The sequence below is a fragment of the Mugil cephalus genome, chromosome 10 (assembly GCF_022458985.1).
Source record: "Mugil cephalus isolate CIBA_MC_2020 chromosome 10, CIBA_Mcephalus_1.1, whole genome shotgun sequence".
Taxonomy (NCBI): Eukaryota; Metazoa; Chordata; class Actinopteri; order Mugiliformes; family Mugilidae; genus Mugil; species Mugil cephalus.
The window spans coordinates 18,039,456-18,052,914 of record NC_061779.1 but is presented as its reverse complement, the minus strand read 5'-3'; the positions used below and the strand labels follow the sequence as shown (position 1 = coordinate 18,052,914).

The 13,459-nt window shown below is 43.2% G+C and overlaps 1 protein-coding gene across 1 annotated transcript; it reads left to right on the top strand.

Annotated features, from left to right (window-relative positions):
* The first annotated feature begins 1,101 nt into the window (after positions 1 to 1,101).
* On the top strand, positions 1,102 to 12,948 carry LOC125015318 (transmembrane and coiled-coil domain protein 3-like). The gene is made up of 4 exons (XM_047597071.1): positions 1,102 to 1,345; positions 8,738 to 9,708; positions 10,045 to 10,180; positions 10,862 to 12,948. Exons 1-4 carry the CDS (start codon positions 1,280 to 1,282, stop codon positions 11,165 to 11,167), a joined length of 1,479 nt encoding a protein of 492 aa, XP_047453027.1. The 5' UTR covers positions 1,102 to 1,279; the 3' UTR covers positions 11,168 to 12,948.
* Positions 12,949 to 13,459: the final 511 nt, after the last annotated feature.

Genomic DNA, 13,459 nt, shown 5'->3' with positions numbered 1-13,459 from the left:
CATTCATTGGCCTTTTTACAACACTTCCTGCTGTGCTTGCTGACCAGAAAGCCATTCAGCTCATGAATGTTCTTTTTTTTTAAAGAAAAACTTTTTCTGTTCCTCATTTGATCCTGGCATTGCTTAACCTTTTGGGTGACATTTCGTGAACATTTTAAATCGCTTTATTTTGCAAACTCATGTTACAAGTCATAATGCTCTTAAAACCTGCCACGTCTTGTGGCTTGCGATTTAAGAAACAGGCTGGCTTGCTGATCATTCTCAAGTATTAATATATGTATTTTCTTATTTTCCATCCTCACAATAAATAACCCAAGAACTGTATTTAAGAAAAATTGCACTTTTAACATCACCACAGTTACTAGCTTCTACATGCAGGGTTTATACTCAGGATCTACGACGTCATTCATTATTCCAGATGAAACTACCCAGCAGTATATTAAACCACAGTAAACTGCTGACCAAACATACCGGTAAATCCCTCAGTAGGAGCCTGTAGCAGGGGCGGTCCTAGGCCTCTGGGTAAAAACGTACACTGTGTAATCACAGAATACATACAAGGGGGCCTCTAGAGGAGGTTGTGAATTATTGTCACTGCGGGGCCTTCTTAGGTCCAAGGGGTTTTTTGTTGTTGTTTGCAAAATGTTGAAAAAGCCCCCCTAATTCTGTCTTTTCAAGGGGGGGCCCCAACCAATAGCTTTGTCGTGTGCAATGCACTTTCAGTTAACCCTTCCCTTGTTTTACAATTTCTAACACGTATTGCTATTACTCTGAGATGCTTATTTTCCCCTTTAGCGAACGATCTGAGAAGCTTACACCACTGATAGCATGTTAAAAAAAAAATCTGTACACCCTTTAAGTTTAAAAGTTCGTAACTGTGCGCCAGACGAGCGTCTTATCTGACTAAAAGTATCCTGGACATATTTCATACCTCACAGTGCGGTAGTGGGGCACTTTTTTCTTTTTTATCTCCAGCCCCGCTGATAAGGCACATGTGTCGAAAGAGTTAAAGCCCTCCTCCCTCCGTCACCCTGCAGAGAGCAATAGGCGGAGTTTGGGTTCACACATCGCTTTTTTTTCTGTGTTGGAGGGTGCTGCCAGTCAGTAAGTGCGTTCAAGGGTGTGTGTATGTGTGAGGGAGAGAGACAGAGAGAGAGGGAGAGGTGGGTGAGAAAACGGGGCTAATCATGGATACGAGTTTAGGCGTGAGTTGTAAACTAGTCCCGGCAGAGGAGTGAAGACCCAGCAGCTCCGGAGCGGCCGCAGACACGACACTATTATGCCCAGCGCAAACGTGTCCGTGCGAACTTTGTCTGAAGTAGAGAAATACCTCAGCTCGCGGATGGTGAGTATCATGTGCTTGGATTTTGCAGCGTGGTTGTGTCATAATAATAATAAGCGGCAGGTCCCGGACTGTACCAGCGATGCATTGTTGTCTCCGGAGCTCCGCGTCATGCGAACAGCTGCGCCACTTCAGAGCTGCAAACGTACTCTAACAAAGAGCTTTAAGTGGGGATACAACAGAAGGCTGCACTGTCTTCGTGGAGGTGTTGCAGTGGCGCAAGGACTCTGGATGTATCTGTCACTGGAGACTGCTGTGTAGCATGTTCCTGTCCGGATCTTCATAGTTCGTCCACATATTATCGGTTAATTTGACGAGTTTCTTCATTTTTTTAGTCTGAATGTTAGATAATAGTGTGACCCACGCCCAACACAACTTCCTAGTTTAAAGTTGCCAGTCAAATTATTGTCTCTAAGTGACAATGTTATGCACAATTTGGGCGTTGTGTTGCCACTTTGCCACAGTAACAAGTGAAGTCTTATAATGGACGTTCCTTATTCTTAAAGCTGAAATCAGACATTTCTAATAAATGCTGCCCACGTTGCATCGTTGGTTATCTGCGGTTACTAAGACCACTAAAGGCACTTGAACATAGCAGCAACACAGCAGTTTCACAATTAATCAGTTATCAGTCCAAATAGAAGCTAAAAATCTTATCTTGTCACACATTACACACATTTCTCTTTTTGTGGTCACGACAAAAGACTTTAACTCAAACTCCCATTGCTGCATTTGACACTTTCAGTGGTTGTCCAGCTCATAGCGCGTGTGGAAAGGAACTTAAAAAATATAGATAGATCACAAAAGTAATATTTGAGTCTTAAAAAAATATTTTTATGTATATAACAAAGTAAAATAGTAATGTAGAATCTGTGGTTATTCAGGTGTTCCCATTTCTAATTCTTCTCAGTAATCATCAGCTTCTCTCAGATGTTCTATTTCTATATTTGAAAGGCAGGTTCCCATCTGTTGTCATTTTCTCTTTTGATACTTGATTCTGTTTATAGAAACTAAAACTTCCCGAATGAAAACCTGTTTGCCACAGACAGCTTTTGGGGGGAAAACCATCCAAGTCTAAGCCAAACGCAATGCATGACATTTTTTCAGAATAGCATTAGAGGAACAGTGGTGACAGATCAGCTAAACTATGCATATAAAGTCAACTGTTCCTAGAGACCATGACACTGGCAAAAATTTTTAGATTGTCGTGCAACCACAGAAAAGCATCAGGCAGCCACCTTTAGTCTCCATATGGTGAAGCCTTGCACAGGCTTCTCTGGTGTGGTGTGCGGCCCCCACTAAAAGTCATCTGCTGTCCTCAGAGGAACTCCAAATAAACGACGTTTCTACGAGTCTGAAATAATCACATGCAAATGATTTGACGCAGCTTCTCGCGTAAGCAGTCAGACCATTGTGGTTTAATCACCAACGCGGCATAACGGAGGAGCGTATCAAACTTTTTCGCTGGCTCGGACTGCGCACTTGTGCTTTTCCTCGTTCCCTTGGCCGCAGATAACATTCCAGCTTGGCTTCTCAAAAAGCCATTGTGCAGCAGATATAGTAGGTTAGAGGCCAAAAATGATGCAACACATGGATTTTCATGGCTTGTGTCCAGAGACAGTTTGTAACCATTGCTCTCATTTGTGTGGCATTTCTCAGTGGCCCCTCTCTCTGCTGGCGAACCCTGCACTTTAACTTTTTTTTTTTTACATTTATATAATCAGACGAATGGTAGACGTTCACCATCACATCAGTATCACCGCTTCATAGCCGATGAGCAGTCCTCACCATCGCCATCTCTATTCACCCTCTCCCTTGAAATCGGTGCATTGAATATGCCGTGGCTGCATATTTATCTTAATCGAATCCCATTCAGTGCTCTCGTGAGCAGACACTCACACTGTTAATGGGCTATTGATTTGGTCCTGGAACAGCTTGAATCTGAGATAATAGGGAGTGCATCTTAAGCAATTCATTCCCCTTACCTCCTGGGTCTTGTTCATTCAGGAAACTTAAGATGGCATTGTTAGTTTTGTACACTGTCTTTTATTAGAATGAGACATACTGTTTGGCCCCAGAGTAAAGAAAGCAATCAAAGTTTGGCCACATAGGCAGCTGTAAGATGCAGATGAAAGGAGGAGGAGGAGGAGGAGGAGGAGGAGGAGACATTGGGTCAGCTAAAATAAAAGATGTGCTCCTTGTCGCTCTCAGTCTCTCTGTCTCTGGTTTTCTTCCTGTTTCCCCGTGTGAGCCCTAAGTGTCTGCATCCATGAGGATCAGCTGGAGGGAATACCAATAAGCACTGCAGGCTTCTTCCCCTCTGAGGTTCTGTTCTCTGCTGAAGGGATGGTTTTGTTCCATCTCTCCGTGTGTGCCAACTCTATTGCCTCGTGTGTTTGTGTGTGTTTGTGTTTGTCTGTGGTGTCCAGGGGCAATGACAAGGAACACAAAATGAGTGCCACTTTATGTACCACTCACCAAGGTCTTGTCATTAGGATCTAGTTTCTTCAGACCACATCCGGCACCTGTGCTTGTATTTGCATGTGTCTGGGTTGACTGTGTGACCTGACCCTGTGAACTGATGGTTTTGCCAGATTACAGCTGCGATTGTGAGTGCTTGCAAACATGACTTCCTTGTACCGAGGACAATGTGTTCCTCTTTGCATAAGAAAATGTCTGAGGTTTCAGTAATGTTCCCCCTCAAAATGGTTTTACCAAGAAAAATATTTAGTTTCTGTACATTCTGCAACTCTCAACCAACATTATCCTGGTGCATGTCCACCCAGACCTAAGTAATTAGATCTCCCCTACTCTAGCTCAGAACTTAAACGCTGAATTGCTGCTCTGTCTGTTTATCGTGGTGCTGCAGGGGGCAGGTGAGCTTAAGGTCTCCTTTTGCATGAAAAACGGAATCCCTAACTAGATCATTGATCCAAGAGAGAGCACACTGCGGTGCAAAATAAGCAGCATCTGCAGTTTTTATCCACTTCTCCGACTTGGGCTCCAAAATGGAGCTAAGTTTGGGGTAGAATTGGAAAAGCAGGGTAACACACAGCACTGCCTCAGTGGGCTTAGGCTGAAGCTGATTCGGAGACATCTTTATGTTATGCTGTCAAGCAAGGTCAGGGCAAATTAAATGGGTCACAGTGTTGGACAGACGCTGTGTGCTATGTAGGGCAGCGTGGGTGGAAAGGGCGCTCCACAGGGCTGAGGTGTGTGGAGGGGGGCGAGGGGGAGTATGCTGAGGACACAGAGGACTCCTGCAGATCCTGTTGGTGGAGATGATGTTGAGTACTGATGAGCTGTGTTGAGGGACGTCCTGTCCCCGTACCGCTTCTATCTGTCACATACTATCAAGCAGATGTGATAGTGAAGCAGATGTCTCACAAAGAACGGCCTTTAAATCGCAGAGTTATAGAGCTCTCCTGTTGGTCGCAAACACCAAAAGCTCTAGATGGTACCACAATCTCATCACTCTAAATTAAATCTGTGACCCTTCAGTTCAGGTCTGCTCACATAACTGTCAGACTTTACAGCCTCCATAAGCCTTTCCCCTACTTTCTGGGCTTTCACTACCCCCCTCTTCATCGCTGGCTATCGCCAAAGACCTTCAGTCTTCGCCATCTTTCACCCTGTAACCTTAATAACCCTGTGGAATGGCTGCATAAGTGTTTGGGACTAACAACGTGAAAACTAGGGCAGCTCCTCAGCAGATTGGGCAGGACATTTTCATCAGCATGAGGTGGCTTCATTTAAGCGGAGGCACTCATCCGGAGAGACCCTCGGATTGCTCCTGCTGTTAGTCAGAGTGGGTAGGAATCTTGAGTGGCAGCAGCGGCGGTGGTGGAAACGGCCGATTTAAATTGAAATGATACAATTTCATCAGGTCTCGCATCAGGACATTTTCAGATGTCTCACTTTCCGCTGCACTGAAGAATGTGAAAAACATCTGGGTCGTATTATTCCTGCTCCTTGAGATATTCTCATAGATCAGGCCCCGTCCTGCCAAAAGACATCTTGTTTTTATGAAACAAAGTGCACGCCCATCGTTCCAGCTGTGTAATACAGCTTCAGCTTAAAGTTCACTGTTTCAAGTACAGTGTAAATATGGAAGTTGTATTGATTCTCTTTCCAAACACTTGTGTCTCTTGTCTGTTTTTGCTGCGGGCACCAACCATGATTCATCAATAGTTGCCAGGTGCCTCATTTGATCTATTTTACAGTCGATCCCAAATCTCTCATATTTCTGTTATCGTGTTACCTTGAAGCAATAAACCGAGACCCCTGTACCCTGTGTTTTGGGCCCTAATGCCACAGAGGGGAATATCGAACTTTTCAAAGTAAACACTGGTAGTAGGAGAGTGCCTGAGGATCTAGCTTAGTTCCAGTGCTGCATAAATAGCACACACTCTAAGCTGTCTGGTTGAACAGGCAGTTCTTTGTGTTTGTTCATTTGAAAAAGGCTTGGTAGTACGAGCAACCTACACACCAACTTGCTTTACACTTCCTCCCGATGAGGCAGGATCTCAAGCTGCTCTCTCTCCCGTGTGACAAACAGGTTTGACAAAAGGGCATTCAAGTGATCATTCGTGAACCTGATTGTTCAAAGAGTGGTTATAACATGCAGCCTCGAAGGAGAAGCTTTGTGATTGGGCACAGGGCTCCTCAGCCTATACGTCGGGCCAGTGAATCCATATGCAGGAGCTCAGTCTTGGACAGAGCAGAGGTAGGATATGACAAAGTAAGCTTTTTTCCTCGGCAGAGAAAGACTTCTGTGTTCAAGAAGGACAGAGAGTGAGAGAGTGGGAAGAGGACAGAGGCTGAAATTCCCCAGGCCAGCTTGTAGAAATAAGCTCGGCATTCTCTGGTTACACTGTGTACATAGATAAGTCTATACTGTGTTTGTACTGTATAATTATAGCCTCATAGACGTAAATAAAACTATGCATTTATATATACATGTGCAGGGGACACTAAAGTTGACCACCTTTTAAGGCCATAGAGCTTAGACAAAAAGTGCTTTAAGCTGAGCTGTCATTCTGTCACAGGCTCATACTGACAAGCTACTAGCTGATGTTTATCAAGTTCAGTGTTTACTGTTTACTGGAGGACTGTATGCATATCAGCTCTCTCAGAAAGGCTAACGTAGATCTTGGTTTTGACGCTTTTCTTGAGTTATTCATTATTTATTTATCACTTCATTTATTTGATTTGATTGAGTTTCTATAACATTGTAATATGTCCACGCTTGTGTGACAGGATTTTTTGACGGAGAGCTATTTCTTTAAATTCATCATTGTATGTTTGATATATATTTTCTTGATATGGCACTAGAGGAAAAGTCTGGGCCTCACTGTTCAGCATTATAATCATTTGAGTCACATTCATTGACTATACGTAAAGATGGACAAAGACTCTGAGGCGTAACCCGCGAGGATTGGTTTTGAAAGCTCAATGTGGCGGATCTGGCCGTTGCCATTTGACGTCTAGACATTGAGGTGCCTTTGGGTGGACCCACCTATCGCCCAAAAAAGGCCATGCCCCTTTTACATAAGTCAATATATAAATTCTCACAGGTGAACTCACCCTTGTGTAACTGTGTGTTTAGAGTGGGCAGCTTGTAAAGTCTTTTCAAAATTTCTTCCGTAAAGTTTGTCATTTAAACATGGCTGTCTGTGGTGATGGCCATGGGCTTTGGCGATGACTCGTCTTCAGAGCCACAAAGCTCGACCAAAACCGAGCACAAAAGCAGTTTCTGTATAGACACTGTGGTGACACGCACTCGAATAATAAATAGAGATGTTACAGATACAAATTCTTGCTCAATGCATCATCCTCACAAACCAGTCTGACTGGTTGTTTGAGGGTGAGGTCACTGTGCCAGCAGCAGTACATGGAATTTAAATGTTCTGTTGGATGACTTGAATCCAGCAGAATCAGGGAGGGGTAATTCCGATTAATGCAGTTTTGTTTTCGCTTGCTTCTATATTCTTTGTAAATTTGATTCAGCTTGCACCCGTGCACACATCTAGCCACATCATAAGGTAAACGCTCTCTTCCACATGACAGTCATGTGTCGAGTGTACGTCAGTATGGGGTGAGCTTTGCATGCATTTGTCAAATATAAAGATGCTTAGCTTGCAATGTGTGGCCATTACGTAGTGGTGTTGAAATGCTAAGAGGGATTGAGCCATAAGTCTGCTTGAGTTAGCCGTCATCTGTTTATTTGCTTTAAGCGAGTAGTGTTACATTTGTTAAGGATTAGTGGCACTTTTAAAGCCCATAGTTCTTGTTGTACAACACTTCGTGTTAGGCTTTAACAGCTTACACCTCCCGGTGTTGTCCAGTGGTCAACTTGCAAGATGCATCGATGACTAAATTTCTGTTTCATTACAGAAGTGACACTGCTGGTCACAAAATGTAGCTCTGTAACCTCATTAAACACTTTCTGCGCGTCTTGTCCTCCGTTTCCTCTTTATGGAGCGTCTTAATGTTTCCTCTCACAGACTATCTCACTCATCCCACATATGTTCTGCTTCACTTCCTCAAATGCGCCGCAGAGCATTAGTTATATCCTTGCCAGTGAGCTACTGCCACAGCAGTCAAAAACTGAATCTATCGTAATGTTTAGCCTGGGTGAGGAAAATGGTAATTAACTGTAAAAATAAGGGTCGCTGTCTGGGAAAGGGATTTTCTGAGTCTTGTGGTTTTGTGTGTGACATTATCACTGACCTACATTAAACGGGCACGCTCCACTTCTTCCACACACATTACACATGCTGTTATCTGAATTGTCTTCCGTGCAGTCTGTGTTGTGCACTGTAAACAAACAGGATTAAATTCTGGCTCTTACAACGTAACAGATGTGCCAAATAAGAGCATTACAGACACTCCCAGATGGCCTCATAGTGTTAATATCAGAATATTATAAAAAGCAGAACGTACTTCATGGAAGTACTGTACAGGCAGAAATTTGCACACAAGTGGAAAAAAAACAACAAATTCCTCATTTTTACAATGTTTGCCTCATGTACTGTAATTCTAAACCTAGAAAGTCCAGGAAGAAAGGAATATACCACAGTTTTTCAAGCCATCAATTTAAAACTATTTGTTGAAATATTGTAAAAAAAAAAACAAAAAAAAAAAACATGGTACTACAGAGCCAACATTCACTGCGAGCAGTTACTCATACAGTTGGTCACGGGTAGTTTTACAGTGTAAAACAAGTTTACATATAACAAAGCCTGATGTAAAAATAACATTGCATAACGTATTTTTAATGCATGACATGATTTTTCTGCACAACCACCTCTGCTCATTGGACAAATTTATGTAGTAAAAGATCATCCAATTCAGTATTCGTCAGCATCTAATCTTTGTTGCTCCTCCTCGTAGGACCGGAGTACCGATGGCAGTTCTCTGAGCATCGCTGCTTCGATGCGTCGAGGCTCTTCAGACAACAACCTGGATCTGGACCTGAGTGATGGAGGTCCAGGCTCTACTCTTGGGGTCGAGCTCCATCGCAGCCGTTCCTGCTTGGACAGCCTCCAGCAGAAGATACTGAAGGTCACAGAACAGCTGAAGATCGAGCAAACGGTACGAGATGAGAACCTGGCAGAATATCTGAAGCTCATGGACAGCGCGGACAAGCAGCAAATCGGGCGAATCAAACAGGTGTTCGAGAAGAAGAACCAGAAGTCCGCTCAGAACATATCCCAGATGCAAAAGAAGCTGGAGCAGTACCACAAAAAGATGAAAGACAATGAAATCCTTCACAGCCCGTCGCCTCGCCCGTCCAGCGTCAAACACAGCACCATACCCAGGGAGTCAACCAGAGAGCTGCTGAGGGACATGACGGGCAGCGGCAGACACCCGACCATGGACAAGATCAAAACCATCGGACCAGGTGTTTCACTCTCTCCACCTTTCTTCTTCAGCAAGCCCAGAGAGTTCGCAAACCTCATCAGGAACAAGTTTGGGAGCGCTGACAACATCGCCCACATGAAGACCACTCTGGATGCCTCGTCTCCATTACCCACTGAGGGCACAGGAAAGAGTCTGAGCAGCAGCACCTCTCTGGTGGGCAAGCCCAAGTACCCCAGTGATGACGAGTGCTCCTCAGGTAGTGCTTCTATTTCAGCAGACAGTAACGGGCACCCAGCAGGGGGTGGAGCGTCTGGGGGTCAAGTGCAAGGCCTGGAGCAGTCCGGGGGGGAAAGTCAGAGCAGACTGGCTATGAGCCTGGAGGAGGTGCGAGAGATCAAAGAAGCTCAGAGCCAGCTGGAGGAGGATATAGAGGAGTTCAAGGGGCAGTTCAAGAAAGAGTACAGCATCATCAACCAATCACTGCAGGAGGAGAGATACAGGTATGTTATTTAAGAGTTCATCTTCCTTAAATAATACATTAATACATCATAATGCTAATGTTATATCCATTGTCAGAACAGACATAAAATATTAATCGAAAATGTAAACAAGCATAGCACTAAGAGCATTTAGAGAGAAGCATTTGCTTTATTATGTTAACCTCTGCAGAAGAGCTCCACGGAATATATATAATAAATATATTTGCTATATATATATTTAATCTATATAAGTAGTAATATATATATATATATCTATATATATATATATATATAGATAGATAGATATATGTGGAGGGCTTAACCAACATTACAGAATCCTCTTCTATCAATTTGCAGGTACGAGCGTTTGGAGGACCAACTGAACGACCTGACAGAACTACACCAGCATGAGATGGCAAATCTGAAACAGGAACTGGCCAGCATCGAGGAGAGGGTAGCCTACCAGGCCCAGGAAAGAGCCAGAGACATACAGGTATATGGAAGTGAACTGAAGATGTAGTGATACTTTAAATCCGAGGTCTTCAAGGATTTCGAGGCCAAGGACCCCCAAAATGATGGGGAGATTAAGTAGGGACACCCACCTGCTATATGTGTCCTATATTAAACTCTGCCCAGTGCCATTTATGAATATACAGCATTATTATCACTTTGCGTTTGGTATTAAGCTATTAAGATAATACACAGTTACAAATATATTTTTTATATCAAATATGTGCAACAGTAAGGTGGTGGTAACGTGTTCTGCCTCCATTTATCGCTTTACTAAAATATGTTGGATTCATGTTAATGTGTATTCAAAGAATTTTTAATCTGTGGGGGAAAATTAAAAAAAATAAAAAATAAAATAATGTCTAATCAACCAAAGATTTTGCAATCCCCCCTGCAGTACCTCCATGGATCCCCTAGGGCTCGTGGGCCCCCTTACCTGTTTATCATTTAGGTTGGATAATGAAAATATGCCATGTTGGTAGATCAGTCAGAGACAATACAAGTAATTCTCCTGATTTCACTTTTATGACTACAAATTATTCATCGCTCTGCTAATTAACCTTTTAAAGAAGTGTAGGTGTTTATAGACTAAAAGCTCAACAAATTGCCCTTTATCAGCTTGAGAAACTGTCTGACCCATTATATGTCTCACTGTGTTTGTTAGGAAGCCCTCGAGTCATGCCAGACCCGCGTTTCCAAGCTGGAGCTCCAGCAGCAGCAGCAGCAGCAGACGGTCCAGCTTGAGAGCCGTGACGCCCGAGTCTTGCTCGGGAAGACCATCAACATCATGCTGGCCATCATTACTGTCATCCTCGTGTGTGTCTCCACTGCTGCCAAGTTTGCCGCTCCGCTGATGAGGAGCCGGTATCATGTGGTAGCCACCCTCCTGGGAGTTTGTTGTTTGACCATATTCTGGAAGAACTGGGACCGTTTACAGTATTCCATAGACAGGCTGCTAGTGCCTGCTTAACAGCCAAGAGAACACACTGACGATACCATAAACATGGATGCTGTCGCTGTCAGGTGACAGGATAGGACTGTCTAAGAGGATTGGTTGTACAATCGTCAGAAGACACGATCCCGTGCATTTACAGAGGTCACTTTGTTTTTGTTAAGTCAGGCTGAAATTGAAGTTTGTTGATTTTCTCGTCTAGAACTTGAATGTGTGTAGCTAACAACGTCGTGTAACCTTTCAAATTATATTTATATAACAGTAAATTTCGCTACTTCCTCAGCAGTGGCAATGGAGCCATCAGAGACATAAAGGACAATACAAAGAACAAGAAGGATGAAGAAAAGTATAAGCGCCGTTTAAGGAAAAATAATTCATAGGGTGTGAGGTAAGAACTGGCAAATTATCACCCTGTCGCATTTTGTATCACTCAGACATATCTCCAACTGCAAGCATGCACGTGTGCATGGACAAGACCTCAGTCTTAGCATCTTGTTGGCCACGACCATGAAGTGCTAATGTCATCCTTAAAGGAATAGTCTGACGATTGGGGAAATACAGTTATTTTCTTCTCTGCTGAGAGCTGGATGATCACATATCTGTCCAAGCGACTTCCTGCAGCCCTTTACCTGAGCTCAGCTTAGAATAAAACCGTAGCATATAGGTTTAATGGATTTTGGTGTAGGTAGGCAGAGGTATTTACTTTAGGACAGAGCTTGGTTTTCACTTTCTTTCAAGTGCTTTTTTATACTACGCTATCAGGCCTCTGGTATCATGAAGTCAAATAAGTGTATATTCCCCACTGCTGAAATATCCTTTGAATGGAGAATGCACCGACTAAAGGGTATCCTATTTTTCTTTTATGTTCTTCTTTTACTACTCATTGCCTTGTCCGTCCTGCGTGTTCAGTCATCTCTTACAGAAACCGTTCTTAATGTTTATAGTGCAATATACTTGATTTCTAGGCGCACTGTTTTTAAAATGTTTTTTTTTTTTTTAGAAATGAGTGTTTTACGTCCATGTTTAAGCGGAGTGACGGGCTGTTGGTGCTGGAGGGGGTGGGGGGTGGGTGGGGGGGGGGGTGAGGAAATGTTATTAATGTTGGCACGGGAGATCCACAACCACTGAAGCCACTGCTGGGCTCTGATAAGACCAGCTGTCTCCCCTCTCAAGGGCCAAAAATCAATCCAACTGCATTACTGTGCTAGTAGCACGGTAGTATCAGCACACGCCAGCCCCCGCGCACAAACAGCTGAAAAACAGCCAGTCACTTGGCTCTCTATACATAAATGTCTTATGGTTTTTGACCAGATTCACGCTGGTCTTTTACTAATAATGTGATGGAGAGGCGATGAGTTATACTGTGATTTAAGGTAAAAATGCAATTTCCTTTTTCAAAAAGGAGCAACAAGCAGCCTTCAGTGCTCCGCTGATAGCAGAGGAGCATATTACAGGCTCTCTGTGATGAACTACGAGCCCATTTCTTTGGACTGACTAATGTGTTATTTCATGTTTTTCCCATGAACTTTCCCTGTGAGGGTTTCACACGAAGCAACGGACCACTTTTAATGTTTGTCTGCCATAATAACATGTTTGTGTTGTTTGTCTGTCTGTTTCACTGACTGCATCTTTTTGTTGTTCCCGTTTCGTATTTGAGGATGTTTTACATGCAGAACTACAAACTGGTTTACATTATCCTTTCATCTCTGGTGCACTATGTGATCAATCAGTTGTATTTTCATGCATTACGTGCCTTTGTCTGACAATTGCTGTTAAATTAAACAAACCTTTTTAATCAACTCGGCGCTGATGTTTCAAAATGGCTCCGAGTGGTGGGTATTTGGAGGTTTTTCTATAAATATTTCAGCAGCTGAGAACTTTCAATAGCTCGAGCTGTCATCAGAAAATCCGAGATTACCTCACTTCCAATGGTGGAAGTGAGGTGAAGGAAAGTGGTGAAGGGCAGAAATTTGCTAACTCGCTGAAATATAATGGCAGAAACCTATTTATATTAATAAGAACGAATGTGTACACTTCATTACTAAAACAGCTGATTTTGTCAGCATCTTCTTTATTTTCCTCTGGGACGTTTGCACCAGAAGATTAAACCTTGCAAAACTGAACAAGCAAACGGATTATAAGGAATTATATAACATTAATATTAATGCAAATATCTGCAGTGTTTTTAGTGCTAAATATGATCTCCTTCACCACCACTAGGGGGTGTAGGTGCTGCATAGTTGATATGAAGAGCACCGAGCAGCGCATGGGAAGGCTGCAGTCTTGCCCTCACACAAATTTATGCATGCG

What these genes read in the sequence shown, in the direction of transcription:
- LOC125015318 (XM_047597071.1), top strand. Translation starts at nt 1,280, where the DNA reads ATGCCCAGCGCAAACGTGTCCGTGCGAACTTTGTCTGAAGTAGAGAAA. An exon ending in AATACCTCAGCTCGCGGATG is followed by an intron (nt 1,346 to 8,737) that starts GTGAGTATCATG and finishes TCCTCCTCGTAG; the next exon opens with GACCGGAGTACCGATGGCAG. An exon ending in AAAGAGCCAGAGACATACAG is followed by an intron (nt 10,181 to 10,861) that starts GTATATGGAAGT and finishes TGTGTTTGTTAG; the next exon opens with GAAGCCCTCGAGTCATGCCA.